The 23,961-nt window shown below is 40.5% G+C and overlaps 1 protein-coding gene across 1 annotated transcript in view; it reads right to left on the bottom strand.

The window, feature by feature from the left end:
• Positions 1 to 9,112: 9,112 nt before the first annotated feature.
• Positions 9,113 to 23,961, bottom strand: part of SMAD5 (SMAD family member 5) — a 49,687-nt gene continuing 34,838 nt past the window's right edge. The window contains exons 5-7 of the mRNA XM_015087623.3: positions 17,676 to 17,897; positions 15,486 to 15,742; positions 9,113 to 14,103 (exon numbers count right to left, since the gene is read on the bottom strand). Coding sequence (XP_014943109.1) covers positions 13,960 to 14,103; positions 15,486 to 15,742; positions 17,676 to 17,897 — 623 coding nt within the window. The 3' untranslated portion in view covers positions 9,113 to 13,959. The remainder of the gene's footprint in view (positions 14,104 to 15,485; positions 15,743 to 17,675; positions 17,898 to 23,961) is intronic.

Raw genomic sequence — 23,961 nt, 5'->3', positions numbered from 1 at the left:
GTGCTGAGTACGCTCTGGTCATTGGTCGCGCCACTTTGGAAAGAGGGTTAAGGGCAGAGCTAGCGGGCAACACTCAAGCTCAATCTGCCTCCTACTTCGCCGTGAGCCAGATCAGTTTTAATGATACTTTCTCCTCTCTAGCTTTTACTCGGGGTCAATCAGGTAGTTGCTCTGTGAAGTGTTTTCTCAGAGCCCCTCTCAAAAAAAAAAAAGGAATTGCTGCCTTATCTGCAGAAAAAAATCCCTGTAAAGGCTCCATGGAGACCTTCTCCACAGGGCAGTTGCTTCCACCTGGCCCTCTCTTTTGCTCTCAGAGCCTTTTGGACCTGAACCCTTCTAAGAGCCAGTTGTAGACCAGCACCATGTGGTGATGGAAGGGCCTAAGGGTCCAGCAATGGGATCAGCTGCTCACGGCTTCTTCCCACAGTAGGCAGGGGCCAGCGCTGGAGAACATGGGGTTGGGGGGGGGGGGGTGGTGCAAGGAGCAGTGGATGAATAGAGCCAGCTGTGAGGAGCTGATTAGAAAGACCCTGAGAGGGAATTGAAAGATTTGTGATAACCTTGGCCATTTTCAAAGTTAACCTAATTCTAGGGAGTCTACTTTATGGGGGTTTAAAATAGTTTCAGGAGGTACCTGGCTCAGTAGGGGCACTAGAGCTTAGAGAATGTTTCACTAAAAATAGATTTGGTAGGTTATCTGATTCAGTAGGGCTAAACCATTGGGGGGGGGGGTCACTCGGGTTTTGAGAACCTGAAGAACGCTAGGATGTTGCATCAGGCAAAATGCAGACAGGCACACAATTCCGCACACCGTTTGTGACTGATGTCTAAGGACCCAAGCTGGGGGGGATGAGGGGGTAGGGGAGATTTGCGAGGGCCAGAGTCCTAGGCCAGTGAGCGCCCAAGATTCCCTCCTGGCCCCTATCCAGGAAGCAGGACACACGAGCTGTAGACAGGGTCTCACCTGGATTAACCACGTCTTGGAATGCTAACCCCAACCACCCCCTGATGGTGTTAATTCTGTGAAAACCTCACAGAACATTTTAGTGAGGTCTTTGGAAATGTAGCCAAACCTCTCCAGCCTACAGTAATGGTAACCCGGCTAATCTGCATGACCCTTGGTTGCAGAGAAGATTAAATGGAATAAATGTAAGGAAATATGAGGGCCCCTGACTGGCATCCTGAAGTGGTGCCCAGCTGATAAGAGGAACCCCTTTTTTAGCTGTGATGTGGGGGACTGGGAGGGGGAGGAGACTGTAAAGAGACAGAGTACTCCTTCTCCACATCTCCCAATGGGTACATCTAAAGGCAGTATGCAAAGTAGTCAGAGCACAAGCTCTGGAGTCTGAGCGGCTTGAAATCCCAGCTCCTCTGTTCGCTGGCCCTGGGACTCCACGCACATCATTTAATCCATTTCGGCCTGTTTCCTCATGTGTGAAATGGGTGCTCTTTCACCTAGCTCTGCAGGGTTGAAAATGAAATGTGCTAACAAACGTGAACACGCCAGCTAGCATCCAGACGTTAGCTCGTCCTCTGAGCCTCAGGCTTGAGGCGGCAGTGCCGAAAGATGAAGCTGAACCCAAAACAGGATGTGCTCTCACTAGGGCTCACTGTCTACTGTGACCACACCAGTGCAAAGGCTGGTCCCTGCAAGGGAAAATAGGAGTGGATGACTGGCTTAGAGGCTGCCTAAGCTTCCCGGGCCAGCATCGGCTACAGTCAGAGAGATCCCACGAGGCGCTTGGGATCCCTTGATACAATACAGGCCCAAGGCCTCCAGAGGTTAAAGCTGAGAAGTGCTAACGAAGACGGAGACAGCTGGCAAAGTATCTCTGTCTGCTGCCTTGCACTGGTTTCGCCACCTAAATCAATGGCCTGGCCACTTCAACTACACAGGCACTTTTTTTTTTAATGTTTATTTATTTTTGAGAGAGAGAGAGAGAGAGAGAGAGCACAATTAGGGGAGGGGCAGAGAGACAGGGAGACTCAGAACCTGAGACAGGCTCCAGGCTCTGAGCTGTCAGCAGAGGCCCACGCGGGGCTCAAACCCACAGATTGAGCCCCACAGAGTTCACGACCCGAGCCAAAGTCAGGCACTTGATGGACTGAGCCACCCAGGCGCCCCTACACAGATACTTTTGAAATAAACTCTTAGGTAACTGGGCCTATGTAGAGATCGAATCTAGAAACCAGGCAGGGTTGGTGAGAGGGACTGGACTGGGGCTCTGCTTTTGCCAGCACTGTGACCCTGAATAATTTCATTCGCTTCTCTAGGCTAGAGATAGACTGGTTGAGCAGTAATGGGCCTAGCCCCACATTCTCCCCTGGAAAGCAGGGATGTGGCTGAGTTCATGTCTGCCCTCTATTGATACGCAGGGTTAAGTGCACTACAATGCGGCAATTGGACATTTAGATGGATAGCAGGGCGGTAAGTCTGTATGCACACATCCTTCTGCCCTTTGCTCTTCCATCAGTCCCGTGAAGTCTTGGAGCCACCTCTGGAGAGCTGGACCTGGCAGGCTAGAAATATGAACGGACCCATGGCATAGGCATTTGGGCCGCTCTGCCCATAACCAGCCACTGGGAGCAGACAAGAGGGCTGAGCACAGGTTTCTGATGGGGGCTTAGGGGGCGGTAGGGTGGAAATTAGGGAAGGTGCCTGCAGATGCCAGGGACCAGGGAGAAGCAGCATAGGGCAGTGACTAAGAGCTTTAGCCCTGGCATTAGGTAACCTGACCGTGGCCATCCATGCTACGCCTGGATCGTGTTTCTGGATTTCCGGGAGCCTCGCTTTCCTCACCTGTAAGATGGAGATAATAACAGGACCTGCCGCACAGGATTTTCAACATCGCGTGAGACATCCCGAGGTCATGTTTGACATGCAGGAAGTGCTCTGAAGGCGAGCTGTTCTGATCATTAACCAGGATGACCATTTCAGAAGTGTTCGCAGCAGCACTAACAGCAACTGCTCTTCCTCGGTGACTTGAAGTTCTTCAAATGGGACATGCTATTGCCAGCTGGTAAAGGAGCCTGCCCCTTTCCAGCAGGTGTGCCCAGAGCCAGAAGGCAGCTGTCCCTGGTCTTCTCTCTCTCTGCACATTCTCACTAAACTAGCTCCTCCACTCTGATGGCTTCAGGTGCTTTTCAAATGACTCGATCCAGACCTGTCCCTGAGCCCCTTCGATTATCTTCATTTGGACAGCTCACAGGGAACCTCAAGCTCTGAGACTCGTCATCTTTCTATAAACATTAGATCTTCCTTCAGTCTTCTCCATCTCAGCAAATTGCACCAGCACCTGGCTGCCCAAAGCGAAAGCCACAGTGGTCCTTCTTGACCCCAAACTCTTCATCTTCCCACATGCAGTCTACCACCTTCCGCAAACCAGCCCACTCCATCTATCCCCTCCATCTCCACCATCGCCACCCAAATTTGAAGCCCAACGTTCATTTTTTTCCTCTCTCTCCGATCAGAGCAACATCTGAGCCCAATGTCTGCCTCGGGCCCCAGCTTATACTCCAGTGGCTTCTCTTTGCCCTCAGGATTTGCCACAAAGCCCTAATCTTGGCCTACAAGACCCAGCACCATCTGCCCGTCCCCCCACCCCCCCTGCCCAACCACTGCAGCCTCATTTCCTCATACTCTTTTGTACTTTTAACCCCTAGGGTCTCCCTGCCTGAGCTATTTGTCTCCCCTCCCTCATCTGGCAAATGCCTTCTTATCCTCCAGGAGTAACTTAAACATCTCTCCTTCAAAAGGACTTGCCTGAGTTCTCAGAGAAGATCAGTTCCCTTCATTCATAGGCCCCAGCCAGCTCCCTTATCAGTCAGCTCCCTTATCATAGCTAGTAAATAACTGTGTAATTTGGAGCCTAATGCCTCTCTCCCTGCTACCAACTAAGTTGTATGAGGTCAGGGACAACATCCACCGTGTTCACTGCTGCCTTCCCAATGCCTAGCATAGTGTTAAACACAAAACGGACGATGAGTCTTTGTTGAATGAATTACAGTGGAAAGACAGAGCTAGCAGGTAAATTTGCCTGTGGGCTCTTCACCTGAACCCTTTGCCTTTCATTTTCAGCCTTAAACTAAACTTGTACGAGATACAATATTGAGTTGAACTCTCCTTATTGATTGGCCCTTCAAGTGGCCAGTTTCCTGGAGGTGGTAATCCACAAAATTGTGAGCAACTGACATCTCCTGTCTCCATCTATGTAACACCACAGTTATTACTGGGTCTCCCGCAGAGACTAAAGAACATGCAATTTAAGTTTGTACCCTTAGCTATTTCTACTTGAATCACTCCTTTGCCTGCAGGGAAGCGGAGAGCTACTTTGTAGGATCATTCATGCTTTCTGGATTGTCTTGACTAAGAATCAATTAAATCGCTGCTTCACACATTGAGTTCCTCACCTCTTCGTGAACTTTATCAAAGATTTCCTTCGCAATGAGACCGTCCCCGGATCCTTGATCTGAAACCTGAGCTACCTTGCCCAACCCTAGATGTTTCAAAGCTCCCTTTCCTCCATTTTCTCCTTAGAACTTCCCACTGCTCTATATATTTCATTGTTCTTGTTTTATGTCTCCATCGACCAGAATGAAGATCCTTGAAGGAAAGAACTTTGGTTTTATTCAGTTTACCCTACACCTGACATCTAATGTTACTCAAATGAATGAGCAAACCACCTGGTGAAATGCTCAAAGCCAGAACAAAAATAGAGACATTAAAAAAAAAAAAATAGGAGCAGTCTTTTTCGTAAAGTCTCCTTCATTCTTCGTTTCTGCTTCTTCTCCACCTTCCAAACTGATCCGATAACCCTAACCAGATAGGGGTCAAAAACACTCAACTATGTTATAGCTTTGCCTCCCATGCAACAGCGGACTCTCTTGCCACAGCTCTACCGCACTGCCTGGCGTAAAGCTCGACTTGTAGTAAGCACTCGGGGAGGATCTGGTGAGAGTAAGTGAATGAGCAAGCAGTATGTACCGTCTGAACTGTCATAACAAAGGACAATCCCCACCCCTAAGTTTTTCACGTAACTTTCCAGGAGAACAATTGTGTCATCCTCACCCCTTGGCTTCCGTGTCCATCTCAAGGTGGCTTCTCTAGCTCCTGCCACCATATCTGCATCCTAGCCATTGGGAACGGGAAAGGGCCAAGGAGAACATTCCCCTTGGGAGCACGGCACTGAATGGCACCCATTTCTGCACCTATCCTTAGTCACGTGACCATCAGCTAGCTGAAAGGGAGGCTGGGAAGTGTGGTTTGCAGTTGGACACAGTGCTCCATAATTGAGGATGGGGAGGATGGGTATTGGTTAACTTCCGGAAGTTTATTAAAGAGACAATAAAAGGAAAATACCTTTGTTTTCGTATGAAGATCTTTGCAGTCTGCAGATCTTTACGTATACCATTTAAACGTAACTAGCTGGTTTGTATTCACCATCTTCCCCCTCACTGCTCTACTTTGGCTGAAGCCAACTCTGTAAAATTTAAAGAATTTCATGTGAAGAAAATGCAATTGGGGAGTGTTTATCATTAATCTTACTAACGGATGATGGGACAGCCCTTTGAACTCCTCTGTGCTTTTTTACTGCCTACAATCCCACATACACCCTTCAGCAAAATTAATCTTGTATTCGGAAGTACAAATATGGTCACTATGCGCTGTCTCTCAAAGGTGTTACTTGTGGTACCCGACCCAAATGCAGTTAAAGGCCTGTCCCTCATGCACAACAACTGGGGGTGCTATTATGAGATCTAAACGAGGGTGCTAAAATCAAGCTACAGGGTTCGTAACACTGCCACCCTCACAAGCCACGAAACATAAAAGCACTTCTTGGTTATTTCTCTGGTCAAACACATCAAGTAAACTGTGCCCTTCGACTTTCTGTGGGAAATACTAAGTGCCAACAGGGTAAAGCTCCAATAACAGCGTTAGTTTTGTAGTTTCTCTAACCAACGATTCCGGGAACCTGTTAACTTTGGGGCAAAGATCTCAAAGTTCAAGGAGAAAGAAGAGATATTGGTCTTAAAATTTCTGAGTCTCCAATGAGGCCTGCAAATAAGAGATCTGATATTTAGGGGCGCCTGGGTGGCTCGGTTAATAGTTTGACTTAAGCTCAGGTCATGATCTCCCAGTTTTTGAGTCTGAGCCCCCATGAGGCTCTCTGCTGTCAGCACAGAGCCCATTTCAGATCCTCTGTCCCCTTCTCTCTGCCCCTCCCCCACTTGGGTGTTCTCTTTCTCTCCCCGCCCTCAAAAATAAATAAAACACTTAAAAATGTTTAATTACAATTAAAATACTTAGTGCTGAGCTATAAACCATTCAACTGAGATCACATTACATAATTGAAAAGATGAATTCTACTATGAGAAATCATAGCTTACGCTGTATTCTCATTCATTCCACAAATACTGGAGGCTTAGAATTTGTCAAGAACTGCCCTAACAGTGGGGACACAGGCCTGGCCTCAGACAGCTTCTATTTCCATGAGATGAGACAGTCTCTAAACAGGGTAAAGAGATAAAATCGGCAGTATGTTAGATGGTGACAAATGCAATGAATGAAAAACTTGTTCTTTCTCCCAAACTCCCAAGGTCTTATCTTCCTTCTTTCTGACAGGCTGTTTCGAATCCCAATTGGCCTGGTCAGCTCAGCAATCTCATTAAAATACCTGGATAGCTAGGCTTGATGTTGTACGTTTTGCAAAAAGTCTGCCATTCAACAAAAGAAGACAGTGAAGAGAGGACAATATTCTCTCGGGCATATCAACTCCAAGAAACACTCTCGAACCAACTTCTGAGAATTCTTTCAAAAAAGGAAGTACAGCTCTGTTCACAATCAGCTCAATTTTTGCCAAAGAAAGGAGAAGACGAAATGGAGGGCGTCTACCCCAACAGGTTAGAAGGGTACACGTGCTACAACACGTATATGTGTACCAATTAGCTACTGGTTTGTGGTTTTTTTAGTTTATCCTTTTCTATACTGTTAAAACCCTCGGCATGGGGCACAGACAAAAATAGTATTTAAAATGAAGTAACATTTGAGGCGCCTGGGTGGCTCAGTTGGTTAGGCGTCCGACTTCAGCTCAGGTCATTATCTCACGGTCAGGGAGTTCAAGCCCTGCATTGCATTCCGTGCTGACAGCTCAGAGCCTGGAGCCTGCTTCGGATTCTGTGTCTCCCTCTCTCTCTGCCCCTCCCCCACCCCCCCCCCCCCCCCCGCTCACACCCTCTCTCTCTCAAAAATAAACATTAAAAATTTTTTAAAAATAAAATGAAATAAAATAAAATGAAGAAACATTAGGTGAGATTTTTATTGGATAGGGAAAGGGGTAAGAGATAAAAACAAAAGTATGAGGAGCTTTCAAAACAGATCCCCGAATATCCAAAAACTGGCTCAGGAACCGCCTCTCACAGAAATTTTACACACATCCAGGTGACACCATACAGATAATGAGCCTTGGCCACCAACCTGCATGCCCCCTCCACCTCCCGTCCCACATACCCTAATACGGAGATGGTTACAAAAGCGACCAACAACTCTCCCTTTTGATACCTTCCCTGTAGTCCCACCCTCCTTTCTTTAAACTACAACCACAGAGTGACTTAGATCAAGGGAACACACCACCTTTTAAAACAATCAAATCTTTATTAATAATAGGCTTACCAATTCAACAAATATACAGCAGTAGTTAACATGTTAAATTGAGGAACTTTAAACAAAAATGCTTCCTTCTTTGAACCATATGTACTCCAGAGCTCTAAGTACTTTCTTATAAGCTTGCCCTAGCCTACTGACAGCCTCCTTATAAATATGTATAAAATCGGAACTGCATCGCAACGGCTGTAAATGTGGAACAGCATTAGCTATTGAGTGTCATATCTGAAAGAAAAATGAAGCAGTTGTCACGGCTGATCCCCTCATCACCTTAACTGTTTGGGCTGCAGCAATTTGAAAACTAATTATCTTAAATCAGAGAGAAGCCAACACCTCTCACTGTTCAGTGAAAGCGTATGCCAGAACAAATGCTTTTGAAAATGCTTTAAAAAAATGTTTCCAACACAGCCACTGAAGTCACTACTAAATACCTTATACTTAAAGTAAAAGGGCATAGGGAACTGATTTGCAGAAATGGATTCTTTTGATGAAGGCTTTTCTCCAAAAAGAAAAATAAGAGCTTTTGGATTTACTCTTTAGGGTTGAAATATTTAGTGTGAGTTTTTCTCCTGTTCTAGTGGGGAGCACAAAGATTTACACCATCCTCTTCTAATTGAATGAGGTTGCACTTCTATATACAACACAGTGGTGGTAAAAGCATGTACTCGGTGGGGCTAATAAAACCTGTGATTTAAAAAAAAATTTTTTTAAAGGAGAAAATAATAACAAAGTCACCTGGCAAGGTGGCTAATCAAGGGTTGATCTACTCAAGTCAAGCAGCATCAGAAATAATTCCCGTCAATTAAAGAAGAAATACAAGAGATAACAAGAATAAAAATATGAGTTCTTATGTGCCAGGCACTGCTCTAAGTACTTTATTTGTATTTTCTTTAATCTTTCCCAAAATACTATACAGTAGACTTTCACTTTACAGATCAGGAAACTGAGGTACAGAGTGGTTAATCAACTTGCCTAAAGGCACAAAGCGAACAGAACTATGAGGCCCAGGACTCCCACGGAGGCAGGCAGAACCTACAGCTACTACTCTACCTCCCAATCATGCAGTCAAGACCGCTCATTTACAGATAGATCTACAGAAGGGAAATTAGCGGTTAAATGAAAATACCCCAGACTCTAGATCTAAATACCTTTTCAAAATCCAACTAAACTACACTAAGCTAAACAAAGAAAAACACATCAACTCTCTTACAAACAGAATGAAGAAACACTACATTCTGAGCCAATCTCCCACCGAGGAAGGAGGCATGGTATATCCATTTCCTATTGTTAGCGCACACAAACAGGTAACACAGCCAGTCACAGCGACTGGTCAACTCACCCTTTTTACAAGTCCATTCAGTCAAAGACGTTAGGTCAAAAGAAAGTACCGAAAGAAACCCCCTTCCCCCCCAACACACACACACACACAAAAAGACCCAACAGACACATAAGCAGGTTTTGAGATTTATTAAAATAAAGTATTAGCAAACAATATGCAAAAACAAAGTTCTTAAGAGTTATGGCTTTGAAAAAGCACAGTATAGTAAAACCTAATACATTTTTATAAGTATCAAAAAGGTAACAGAATTGAAGCATATTGCTAGAATTTCATTTTCTACCACAGAAACAGAAGCAGAACAAGAAGCGGACCTATACTGCAGCCACTGGTTTGGTCTTTATCATCTGCATATGAGTATCTTTTTAAGAGAAGATGGGCAGGTACACACATACATCCAGTTCTCATGATTACAATCCGATCCAATTTTAAAATAAGTGATCCTTAAAATGCACTTTTAACCAAACAGATTAAGAAGACAATAGCTTGCCCAACTATTATCTTCAAGAGTCCCTACATATAAAATACTTCATGAATAAATCAAAGCAACATTATCTCCAATGATATTAGAAAGGAATATCTGACTCTAAAAATGTCTTCTTTATACAGAAAGTAGGATTGTTTGGCCTCACTGTAGTTTTATTATAGTTAATACCAGCTAGTATCAAGAAGGCACTACTTATTAATGGGGGGCAAGAATCTACCTGTACACAAAATTCTGAACTTTTTAATAACAGTATCTTCAAATAAATCCTTAGAGGACAATGGTTTATAATGATTGCTAACAATTTCAAGAATTGAATTATTTGGATGAAAACCATGCACACCTTTTTCACTCTGCCATGAATGACAGAAGAAACCTACTCTATGGCTGGATGTTTTCACCCAAACATCCCATCATTTGTTTAACAGCAATTGCTACCAGCAAATATTGTATCACACGCTCTTACTTTAAAAAAAATTGCTATGTAAAATACCTCTCATTGGTTTTTACAAACCATCCAATTTTAGGGTAACACTTCAGTTGTAACACAGTTGTATTTTAGAAGTTAAGTTTCTACTGTGAATAATCCAATAAAACAAAGGCTTGATAAACACTGTTACCTCTCATAATTAGGAAATGCTGAACTATAACCCAGTGAATTCCAAAGAACTGTCCAAGCTTCTGTCCAGCAGGCAAGTCTTTATGCAGAAGAAATGCCTTGAATTCTCACTTTCCATACATGCATCTTCTGTGAGAAGAAAACCTCTCCCAAATCCCATCTCTATCAAAGAGGAAAATGCTGCTGCTCTGGAGGAAATGGGTCTCAAATAAGAGCCTGCCCCCCAGAAAGCTGCCCTAGTTAGTATCTCGAGAGACCACCCACAAACCAATGTATAGGAAAACTACCTCCCAGAAAAATCACCAAACATGCCTGAAACCACCATGCTAACTACTATCTTAGAAGATCCTTGCTTATCTAGCTGATGGGTATGAAGAGAACACATATTTATATTCCTACCTGAGAGAGTGAACAAGGATTTAAGTAATACAACAAAGAAGGGCTCTGATCCTCTTAAAGGTTAACAGATCCAAAACTGAAGTCATCGTCGGAAGCTCAATTATCAAGTCTTCCTTCTTCAGTAAGTATAAAAGACATTAACACAGTTTAAGTGGGGAAGTGATAACGATTCAAAGGAACACTGAGCAAACAACCATAAAGAGAATAAAGAAATGGATCCAAGCTGGCATATCAGATGTTTTCTAGAACAGAAATAGAGTACTTGGACAGGTACCATCAGACTTTCTGGAGGTTCTCTGATACTGGCAGGAGTTCATATTCTCTACAAATCTTCTCCTTCAACAGAACACTGTGACAGAACTGTTTCCCACAGGTTCCCTGTGAGCCCCAGTTCTCATCTTGACAAGAGATTTCAGATGGGACCACGTCTTGATCATTTTACATCTTAAAAGGATATCTTACTCTCAAATGTTATGAAAAGTATCAAGTAGCTACATCCTCTTTCTATACTATTAGGTATAGCTCACTGAACTACCTAGGAATCTTACTGTGGATTTCAACTAAGAAACCCAGCCAATTCTATTACCATAGGTTCCTTACATAATAATAAAATGTGAAAAATGATTTATATTCTGATGTATATACTTGACATTTTGATTGATGTCTTAATCTCTAAAGAAAAAGTGTTAGCTTCAGAAGATCAATAACATGCCTAATAGTTTACATTCTAAAATATAAGCCAGGCAATACCAAACAGACCATAATACTTCATTATACAAACACGCTGGTCCAAATGCAACTCTTAAATTGTTTTTCCAAATATCTTTTTCTTGGGTTAATTCATTACTCAGAAGAATTTTCATTCTATTTCTCTTTTTGCATTTACCAACCTGGTTGTAATTTTATTATTCCCAGGCTCTACTCTTTTCAGCTTGCAAGTATTAATATGAAATGTCTGATTGTTCTACTGGTGATATTTTCATAAATTTGACCATGAAACATTCCAAAGTCTAAATAAAAATTTTAAACTGTAATTTTCTGAAATGGTTTCTTTCAGAAGTGTCTTCATTGGTCAGAATTTTAGTTTTTAAAATCTCACTGGCAATTTTTACTTCCCATCCATAGATTTTGGACACACCCGGGAATTACAGAAGCAACTGCATAAAATTTTCAGTTAAAATCCAGGGGTATATAGTTAATGTCTTTTAGTTAAGACCACAGGCCTCTACTCTTCCATGGAACTCTGAACGGTCAATAGCTTCAGTAATGACCTTCATGAGACACAACTCCTTAAGGAAAAGACAGAAAAGACCAATCGCATAAAATCTCAACAACTCTAAAGACCATAACATGAATAAAAACAATTTTTAATTAAATCAACTGAAAACATCAATAAAACAATTCAACAGTTTCCACCAGTTCAAGTCCATGGAAGTTGATTACACGTATCCATCATTCAACCTGGGTGGTTTCTTCCTACACATTTGTTCCAAAGATTATGCCATAAGCCTGGTAAGTAAAAGAACGACGTAAATAGCTAGGTTCTAACACTAGGCAAATAATTCTCTTTCATGTGGCTGACACAAGTGTGGAAGATTAAGAATGCAGGTCACGTAAAACTTACTTATGTTGAAGGCTCAGGTGACTGTCAGAAAGTCTCCTTTGACCCAGCAAAGGACTGTGAGCTGAAACATATATGGCACTTCATCTGACAGAACTAAAGCCATCCACTGGCTGCACTTCGTAAAAGCAATAAATAATGTCACAGAAAAAAGGAACTGTATTCTCCTTTCCTCAAAAAATGCAGAAAGGGCAAAGGAGAGAAAGTCAAACCAAACTAGCACTTTAAATAGAAGACTGACATGGCTCCATATACTTTCAAAAGGCACCAGAAAATAGCTTTCTCTGAGAGGTAAATTAGGTCACTTTTTTTCAAAATACATCTTTGTTCTCATGCCATAACCAAGTGTCCATTTGGCTGCTCTCTAGAAAGAGAGGTTAAAAGTCCTTCCTTCAAGCATGACTGAACGAACAGGTATTTTAGAGTTTTCGTGTCTTTCCTCTCCGAGGACTAGTGTTCTGGGACATTAGCATCCATGGAAGTGCTAATAAATGGGAAAAAACAGCATTCGTGGGAACTGAGAGAATAGTCTGCATTCTCTGATACGTGACTACTTCAAAATCAACTATCTCAACAACCACTGCTTACTCGTTTAAGTACCAGACCAGCAGCCCCAACCCAGGGTCAGACCGAAGAGGTTCTTACGGGCTACCGCACACAGGTCCTTTCCTTACTAGGGGCAATTGACACCAGTAACAGCAATGGGAGGAGTCTGTGACTTTCCAACACGAGTGACACCCAGAGAGTGGTAGGTAATTAGAAAGGCACCTTACATTGGAACTACAGAATAACAGTCTTATAAACTAGGTCGAAAATACAAAAAAGGTAGAAAAAGTCTAACTTCCTACAACTGTAATCTATAAACCGCAGTGTTTGTTAATACAAAAGGGGTACCAAGTAAGTAAGGATGAGCATCGAAGTCCAAGTCACTTGAGTGTGTTACACAAAAGGTTACACTAAAAACTGTCACCCATCAAAGTGCAAAACAGAAGATTAATGCATGTCAAAGTTAGAGTTCTTGCAACAGTGGCCAAAAGTAGCCAAGCTGAACAAGGCCGCGCATGCACTAGCTATAAAGTAGTACTCGGGACAGACTCGGAGTAAATGACATACATATACTGGAGATCTGGTGTTTACAATAATTTTTCTTAAAAAAAGGAAATGTTTTACAAAAGATATACTGAATGAAGCCACAACAGACTGACAAACACTTAGCTGTAGTAAATGTACATTTTATGACATCATCTAGAAAACTATCACTTTGCTTTTACTGAACACTACTTGTGAGAGCAGTGCATAGTGTTCCTTCAAATAGAAGATTTTTTTTTTATAGTTTCTTTTCAGCTCCTACCACATGCTTTCAGAAAACAACGAACTACACTTTCTTAACACTGGTAGGACAAAGAAACTGGAAAAAGTACATTTCCTGTAGGGTTAAAAGGAGAAGGGAAGAATTTTCACCACATACTTTCTTTTTCTATTATAATTTTTCATCACGTGACGCATTATATTTTTCCAAGAAACTGAACAAGTAACAGGTTGTTGGGACAATAAGGCAAAATTATGTTCCAGTTTAAGATCAACGCCAAACCTGTGAATTTGGGGTACAATACTTCTACTTTACATTTTTCACAACACTTTTGAGAGTTAATCACATGAACACGAATAACAAACAAATGTAGATTCGTCACAAAATACAAATGTATTGGTCACAATTATATAGAAAAAAAAAAAGCTGTAATATCTGTTTTCCATGTAAGCTCACAGTATCTGTACTGAAAAGTTTCCCTAAAATTAAAACGAGTCCACGAATAATATAATTGAAAAGACTACTTCTGCACTATGAGACGGAAGATATGGGGTTCAGAGGGGAACCCATCTGAGTAAGGACTTTATCCAGCCACTGAAGAGGCCCATGAAGATGAATCTCAATCCAACACGGGGTGCTGGTAACATCCTGCCGGTGATATTCTGCTCCCCAGCCCTAAGAAAATGAAAAGATATCACAGCAAAGCCCTCTTTAAACTGTAAACCAGTCTAAACCAATTTTAACATACTAACAAAAAGATACTTTAACAATAGAGATCACCAAACCAATCTTAGGATTCACCATGGAATTCAAAGCAACAGAGTTGCAGAACTTTTGGAAAGAGATAGGAGTCCCTTAATAGAAATCCTTGGAACAAGATAGGTTTTAGAATTCTTTTTTTTTTTAGTTTAGAAAGTTAATACAGTACAATATCTCATAATTAAAACATAAGTATTTCTGCAGTGAGATACATTCCCAATGAGATAAACAAAACTTACAGTCTCATGTACATTCACATCAGATTTTGTTAGGAAAAAGCTTTTAGTTTTTAGGTTTGGGGGTTTTTTTTGTTTTTTTTTTAACTATCAGTTAAGGAAGGCACTGTAGATCTCATCAATGCATGCAAATGTAATTAATGTAGCTGGGATGAAGGAAGCTGGAATATTTTAACCTAAAACTCTAGATAAAGATTAAAATATATTTTTTCACTTTTATTTGCCTGGATTTACCAAATCCTCTGCTTTACTGCTTAAAGTAGTGCTGGCATGGATAAATTAGGCTTAGGGGTGGTGGAGTAGAAATTAAATATACAAAAGTTAGGTTTCTATGGAGAGGGGCATGCCTTCGGGACTGCTGATAAAGTGATGCATAAAACAGACCTATAGCAAAACAGTAAGGAAACACTGGACTATTCTTCTGAATGTCAAAAAAAAAAGTCCACATGCAGCATTTCACAGATGCTCTTCTTTGGCTAAATCCGTAAGGACCAAGTGGATGTAGTACAGGATGCTTAAATGTATCAACTAAAACTCTTCCCTAATTTTACTCATGAACCATCATCTTTGGAATGCCAATGAAATCAGGCCAAGAGCAAATGATAAATTTGAAACATTCAACTTTGCAAATCCTTAATAACAGAGGTTAAATACCTGGAAGATAATATTAGTATTCTGAAGAATTTTTTAAGTCACTCCAGTGGGATCTAATAACAACTCAAATTGCAGAGGTTAAGGAACTTGAAAAGCAATTTTAATGTGAAATGCTTTCTAGCAATTTAGTCTTTAATTGAAATTCTTTATAAATTCAGCCCCTATTCATATCAAAATCATTGTCAGTACTATGCATTTTATAATGTCTGGATTATAAAATTACTACTTAGACCTATTGAGTGGTTAAAGCCTTAAATTCAACAACATCATTTAAAAACCTATTAAGTCAAGTCAAAAGTAAATCCCACCTTGCATTTTAAGAATTACTTTTTAGAATCATAACCTATAGAAATATGAACTACATATTTACAGTGACTCAAATTAAGCTACAGCTTACAACCCACTCACCTTGACAAAACTCATTCGAATGGTACACATTTTGGTGAGCTCATACACCGCCTCAAACCCATGGTTGACAGACTGAGCCAGAAGCTGAGCAAACTCTTGATTGTTAAAAATTTTGAGGCTGCAACTGCTGGGAATCTTACAGACAGTGGTAGGATGAAAGCCGTGATGAAAGTTGCAGTTCCTACTCTGTACAAATATGCTGCTGTCACTGAGGCACTCCGCATACACCTCGCCACCAACGTAGTACAGATGAACACCTTAAAAAGACGAGCATTCCAAGACTCACCTTAATAAATCAGTATAATGAAATCAAAGACGCTGTATGGGGTGCAACCAAGAACACCCACTAATCCACAGCAACCGCGCAAAGTCTGGAGGTAGAAGCTACCACTAGAGGGCCTATGGTGCCGAAGATAAGGAAGAGGTTAATGTCTGCCTGAATTCTACAGTGGTCCTCAAGTAACCAAGACTTAACCCTCAGGCTGGCAGATTATTACGTTCATCAGTTCTTAGGTTGTCTTCTCTTTGCCAACAATCACTTGTTAGCTCTATGAGAGAAAGCGAAGGCAAAAAGACAAAAAAGGCACCTATGATGAGTCCTTTCAAAGGAAAGCTGGCGCTCTTAACTATCATAGAGTCAGTTGGCAGAGTGTTTTGCACTCTTTTTACTAATGGAGGGTACAGCAGCATTCAAAGACCCTAAATCCTCTCTGCTGTCAGCACAGAACCCCCCTGGGATCCTCTGTCCCACCTCGGGATCCTCTGTCCCCCCTCGGGATCCTCTGTCCCCCTTCTCTCTCGGCCCCCCCTTGTTCGTTCTCTCCCTTTCAAAATAAATATATAAACTTAAAAAAAAAAAAAAAAAAGAGACCCTAAACCACATATGTAATTTCAGTTCACAGGAAGGGGTTCTAAACAGATTTATTTCACTTCCCCTAAAAAGAATGGTTTTTCTATTTAAAAAATATATATGTAAATAATATATAAATGTAATTTCAATATTAAAACTTCAAATTATGTAGTTAAGGTTTAGGTTATTTCCAACTTTTCACTACCCAAACAGTGCTAATAAGACCATCTTTATAACACATACCCCGTACACATTTGAGTCACAGACTTGTATCAGGCTGTGATACGAAAAGCTGTGTTTTGTTTCTGAGCAAATAAAAATGGCACACAGAAGAAGGGATCCTAGAACTGGGTACTAGAAAAAAAGGGAAAACAGATGCCAGAACTAAGAATTCACCAAGTAGATTTCTCTTAAATTACCCTACTGTAGTGCGAAAATCAATGCATAGAAGTGAGGCATTTCACCTACAAAATTGCACCAAGATGGCAAGAGTCAAAAAAGAATGGAAACTTTCTTTTCAACTTATTTTTGGCCATAGTATTTTGCTGAATCTCTTCTACAAGAAATCACTTTACAACGATAATTATGTACATCTTCTCCTAACTTGGACTAAGACTTTCTCAAGTCAAAGAAGCCAAAAACAGCCAGTGGTAAAAACTACACTTCTTAGGAGACAGGTAATACACTCCACCTGGGATAGGTTTCCTTCCTGGCCACTTGATGCATGGGACTCTGCCCTTTCACTGAGGTGTGGAAAGTTCCTTGTTTGTTGTGGCAACTGTCTTGCAGGATGAAATATAAATAAAACCTTGTTACCTGAATTTAAAAGGCAGGAGGAATAGTGGTGAAGCCACTGAAAACTTGTATCATTCAAATTGGATTCCCTACCTGTAACCCAGCTCCTCCAACATAAGAGAAATTCTTACAAGGCACTTCAACTCAAAATACTCCACAAATACCTCAATTAATAAATTCTACTCTTCCACCAGCACTCCTATATTTCACAAATATTTGCTGTGTATTTACTATGAGCCAGGCACTGCTGAAAATACTGCTATGAACAATGCGTATTTCTGTAAAGCTTACATTCCAATCAGGAAGATACTCAAAAAATAAACACAGAAATAATATAATTTCAGATCCTAAGTACTAAGAAGTAAAACTAAGCAGGATAAGGAAAAGAGGACTGATTAGGTCTTAATACATTCACCAGCAGAACTGGAGAGCAGCACCCATGCTCTAGGCTCATCTTCTGCACCAGCACCTTCCATGATACATGGTAAACGGCAAGTACAGCAAAGGACTCATTTCAACTGAACGCAGGGAAATGACAAAATTACCTTTTCCAATATGTCGCCTAGTGTTTTCAATTGTTGAATTACGATTAACGTTTGACAACAGCCCCAAGCAGAATCTACTTTTGTTATTTGAAGGGTCTGTGAATCCATCCACTAACACGCTAGTAGAAGATGCATGAAAAGCCTCCCCAACACGATTGTTTAATTCATAGTACACAATTGAACACCAATGTTTGGGCTCCTCATAGGCAACAGGCTGAACATCTGTAAACAAACCAGACAAAAATACAAAAAACAGAACATTTAATGAGTGAATTAGAAACCCCAGATTCTTTGTTTCCCTTTAACCAAACCCAAGCACTCTATGAAAAATACTTTCAGATATTCCACTTAAATCTCATTGTTCCTCCCTGACTTTGAGTCTGTATCAAAAAAAAAAAAAAAAAATGCCTTGAATATGATGATTTGAAAAATTATCAAATACAAATACAAGGATAGGCAACATCACATTTATTTTTTTTCTTTAAAATTTTTATTACTGATGTATAGTTGACATACAACATCACTTTAGTTCCAGGCATACAATGCAGTGATTAGATAATCCCTATACATTACTCACCGCTCACCACAATACGAGCAGTTACCACCAGTCACCACACAACATTATACAACACATGTGTAAAATCATATGGTATTTGTCTTTGTGACAAATTTGTATTTGTGACTTATGTCACTTAGCAGAGTAGCCAGCCTCTAGATCCATCTATGTTGATGCAAAATGGCAAGATCTCATTTTTATGGCTGAGTAATATTCCACTGTGTATAAATCTCCTTTATCTACTTATGTACCAATGGACACTTAGGTTGCTCCCATATCTTGGCTATTGTAAATAATGCTGCAACAAACACAGAGGTGCAGATATCTTTTCAAATTAGTGTTTTCAAAAAAAAAATAGTGTTTTCACTTTCTTTGGATAAATAACCAGAAGTGGAATTACTAGAAAATACAGTGTTTCTATTTTTAAATTTTTGAGGAATCTGCGTATTGTTTTCCACAGTAGCTGCCCCAATCTACACTCCCACAAATAGTGTACCAGGTTCTCTTTTCTCCACATCCTCGTCAATCCTTATTTCTTGTCTTTTTGATACTAGCTGCTCAGCCTGGTGTGGGGTGGTGTCTCACTGTGATTTGATTTGCATTTCCCTGATGATTAATGACACTGAGCATCTTTTCGTATGTCTGTTGCCATCTTTATGCCTTCTTTGGAAAAATGTCTATTCAGATCCTCTGTCCATACATGCAAAAGACATATCTGGTACAGGACTATTATCCAAAATATACAAAGAACTCTTAAAATCCAACAAGAAAATAAATAACCCAATTAAAAAAATGGATTAAATACATAAACAGCCACCTCATTCAAAGAAGACAGACACATAACAAATAAGCATATGAAAAGAGGCCCCACATTGTATGCCATCAGTAAATACAAATTAAAATAGCAGTAAAATACCACTATAGATGGCAGTGACATTATAGGGACATATAGGGACATTAGAATGGCCAAAATCCAAAAGAGGGCCAACACCAAATGCTGGTGAGTATGTGGAGCCGTAAGAATTCTGATTCACTGCTAGTGGGAACGTAAAATGGTACAGCCACTTTGGAAGACAGTTTGGCAGTTTCTTACAAAACTTAACATACTCTTACCATATAACCATATACCAGCAAACACGCTCAGTATCTACCCAAAGGAGCTAAAAATTTATTCCATATAAAAACCTACGCAGAGATGTGTACAGCAGCCTTATTCATATTTGCCAAAACTTAAAAGCAAGCAAGATGTCCTTCAATAGGTGAGTGGAAAACAAACTCTGGTACATCCAGATGACAGAATATTATTCAGCTCAACAGAGACATGAGCTATCAAACCATGAAAAGAGATGAAACTTAAATGCATGTTACTCTGTGAAAGAAACCAATGTGATGAGGCTGCATACTATATGATTCTAATTAGATGACATTTTGGAAAAGGCAAAACTATGGAGACAGAAAAATTACCAGGAGTCAGAGGGAATGAGGGATGAATGAGGGATGAATGAGGGATGAGCAGGCAAAGCATAGAGGATTTTTAGGGCCGTGAAACTATTCTGTATACCACAGGTATACTTCCATATACTTCGCTACTACATTCATTTGTTACAATCCACAAAACACACACCAAAAACGGCCTCTAATGTAAATTATCAATTTGGGATGATAATGATGGTAAAGGCAGGTTCATCGATTGTAAGAAATGGACCACTCCAGTGTAGGGTTTTGGTAGCTGGCCAGGCTGTGCATGTGTGGAGGCGGGGGTGGGGGTGGGAGGTGAGAATGACCTGTACTTTTATACTCTTATTTGCTGTGAACCTAAAACTCATATAAAAAATAAAGTCTGTTGAAAACACACACACACACTCACACACACACAACTAAGTGAGCATTAACTTTGGTAAAAGGTGGTATACATACTAATGTTAAAGGCCAGAACTGCCTATGGAAAAAGATTTATACATCAACTATCGGCCAAAATCTTATTGTTGTGAAAGTCAACAATTCCTAATGGATGGAATGGACAGGAGGGACACATGAAACTCTTCTTCCAACGCTCACAGGGTTTCTTTCTTGAGGCTGAAATGAGGAAGATAAGTGATGAACCCTCAAGTTTTCTTTCAAAAAAGACAGACATAAAAAAATGTCCAAAAACCCCTAAGAGTGGCTATGTGGCCGAGGCAGACCATGCAAAAGAATTGGTTAACTTTTATAAACTCAGCACTGGTTATTCAACTGCAAAGAATTCACATAAGCAGGACCAGAGAAAAATAAACCAATGTGGACCCATAAAGAGAAGTCCTAAGAGGTCAGAATTTAAAGTTTATACAAAAGATGGAACAGGGAGGGGCCCATAACCAGACGCAGACAAATGAGTTTCAGGCAGTTTTAAGAATAGTATCAGGAAAGCCAGAGCCAAGCAGAAGCTTGCAGAGAAAAAATGCTAAGCACAACTAAAAAGACAATTTTGGTTTGGAAAAAAAGAAGAGAATGAAGAGCTTTGTCTCTGCTCAAGGCAAGGGACACACTGTCAACTGGCAATTCAAGGTGCTACAGTTTAACTCTGAGTTCCCTTCTGTCACCTATCTGTCAAAGAAAACAGAGAGAAAAAACACAAAATAGGACTGAAATGACAGGAAACTTCAGTGAAAAAAGATATCTAAGGAGGGCAAGAAGACTTGAGTGCCAAGTTCCTCTAAAGGGACTAAGCTGTTAGGCCGAGACAAACAGTACAGCAAGGAGTGTCTCACACACAACAGCAGGAAACTGCACTCCGCCCTCTGCACAGTCAGGAGAAAGAGGAAAAGGAAGATGACAGGTGAAGTAAATCCTCTCCATATTTTCAAGGAGGATGAGAACACCATTCACTGGGTATTTCCTGACGCGGTATGCCATGGTCATTACACAGAGCATCTAATCCAATCAACAACTAACAATTCCTGTGCAGACATTCTCTCTGTTTAATTACAAATGGAGAAAGGGAAGCTGAGAGATTTAAAAAGCCATCTTAGGCTGCGAAGTGAATAAGGGGAGGTGCAAGAATTCACATCCAGAAATTCATGTCTGAGACATTTTGATCCAAATGAAGGGAGATTCTATGAATTACAAGAAAATTAGTATGACAAAATTCCTAGATAAATTCTAGACCTTGAAAAAGCAAAGATATTATTCACACATTAACAAAACTACTAGGGAGGCCTGAAATTTAACTATTTTGAGAAATGCGGGGGTCCTGGGAAAACACATGTGACATACACTCATACGGTATCATCACAAACACATGCAAAGTACACAAAAACACCATCCTTTTAAGAAATGTGTAAAATGGCAGTACCTTACTTCTTCTAACTGGTCATATACTAAGGAGTTTAAGGTCTCAAAACACAGTGACTTTAGACAGACAATGAGATACCACTTCACACCCATTAGGATAGCCATTATATAAAAAAACAAAAATGAAACAAAACAAGAAACACGGAAAATAACAAGAGTTGGCAAGAATGTAGAGAAATGAGAACTCTAATGCCTTGCTAGGGGAAATGTAAATGGTACAGCCGCTGTGGAAAAAAAGTTTGGCAGTTCCTCAAAAAGTTAAACAGAATCACCACAAAATCCAGTCATTCTACTCCCAGGGATAGGATCCAAATGAATTAAAAGCAGAGAGTCGAATAAATACCTAGACAACAATATTCATAGTGGCATTATTCACTATTCTACCAAAAGGTAGAAACAACCCAAATGTCCATCAACCGATAAATGGATTAACAAAATGTGGCACAGAAGTGCATATAATAACGTGCATACGAGAGAACACGTTCAGTCTTTAAAGACATGAGATTCTGACACATGCTATAACATGGATAAACCTTGAAAAGATTAGGCTAAGTGAAAGAAGTCAGCCACAAAAAGACAAATATTGTATGATTCCACTTAGATAGGCAAATTCAGAGACAGAAAGTAGAATGGTAGCTACCAAGGAGCTAAGTGGAGGGGGGATGGGCAGTTACTGTTTAATGGGAAGAGTTCTGTTTGAGATGATGGAAAGTTCTGGAAATGGATAGTAGTGATGGTTGCACAACACTGTGCATATATTTAAGGATATCAAATTGCTCACTTTACCAACAGAGCCCTCAAAGTATATGAAGCAAAAACCAACAGGAATGGAAGTAGAAATAAAGGATTCAACAGCAATAGTTGGAGATGCCCCAACCTGCAATCTCACACTCTCAATCACTGATAGAACAATTAGAAAGAAAATAAGCAAGGATACAGAGGACCTGAACAACACTACTAACTTGATGTAACTAAAATCCACAGATCTTAAGACATCCTACGGTATCAAAATAAACAGTTTTTTTCCCACAAACACATGGAATTAGTCTCTAAAATAGACCACTGCTCTGCCAGAAGCTGGCAAACCTTTTCTGCCCGCTAAATCCAGCAAGACACAAGAAGGATTAAATTCCATGACCAAGTGAGATGCAAATATTTTAGATTTTGAAAGCTACAGTCTATCTTTGTCACGTATTCATCTTTAACAACTTTTTTTTTCATTTTTTTTTAATGTTTATTTATTTTTGAGAGAGAGACAGAGTACAAGCTAGGTAGGGGCAGAGAGAGAGGGAGACACAGAATCTGAAGCAGGCTCCAGGCTCTGAGCTGTCAGCACAGAGCCCGACGCAGGGCTTGAACTCACGAACCGTGAGATCATGACCTGAGCCGAAATCGGACGTGTAACCGACTGAGCCATCCAGGCACCTCAACGACTCTTTAATAATCTAAAAACCATTCTTAGGTCCCAGGCTGTACAAAAACATGCATAAAAAAATTCTCAGTAAGTTTTAAAAAGAACGGAACTCATACAATTTAGGTTCAATGCTTTATATTCCCACAATGGAATTAAATTAGGAACCAACAGAAAATACCGAGGAAATCCTGAAATATATGGAAACTGATGAACATGTTGCTAAATAAACAAAGGGTCAAAGTAAGAAATCACAAGGGAAATTTAAAAATATTGTGAACTGAATAAATCCGAAAACAAAACGTATCAGAAGTTATGGGTTTGAACTCCTATGCTAAAAAAGAAACAACTCAAACCAATAACGTAAGATTTCACCTTAAGAAACTATAGAAAGAGGGGCGCCTGGGTGGCGCAGTCGGTTAAGCGTCCGACTTCAGCCAGGTCACGATCTCACGGTCTGTGGGTTCGAGCAGCGCGTCAGGCTCTGGGCTGATGGCTCAGAGCCTGGAGCCTGTTTCTGATTCTGTGTCTCCCTCTCTCTCTGCCCCTCCCCCGTTCATGCTCTGTCTCTCTGTCCCAAAAATAAATAAAAAACGTTGAAAAAAAAATTAAAAAAAAAAAAAAGAAACTATAGAAAGAGAAGCAAACTAAGGCTAGAGTAAGCAGAATAAAGAAAATAAGACAGACTGGACTGGAAATCCGTGAAAAAGAGAAAAGCTGGTTCTTTCAAAAGATCAACAAAATTAACAACCCTTTAGCTAAAAACCAACCAAAAAAAAGAACAAGACGCAAATTACCAAAATCAGAAATGAAGACATCACCACTAACCCCCACAGAAATGAGAAATACTAAAAAGTGTACCACAAAAAACTTTATGTCAACAATTAGACAATCTAGACAAAGTAGACAAACTCCTAGCAAGATACAAATTACCAAAACTGACTCAAACAAACAAACAAACAAACAAAAAACCCAGAGACTCTGAATAG

This window comes from Acinonyx jubatus, chromosome A1 (genome assembly GCF_027475565.1).
Source record: "Acinonyx jubatus isolate Ajub_Pintada_27869175 chromosome A1, VMU_Ajub_asm_v1.0, whole genome shotgun sequence".
Taxonomy (NCBI): Eukaryota; Metazoa; Chordata; class Mammalia; order Carnivora; family Felidae; genus Acinonyx; species Acinonyx jubatus.
The sequence above is the reverse complement of the archived record's forward strand: the minus strand, read 5'-3'. Positions and strand labels throughout refer to the sequence as shown.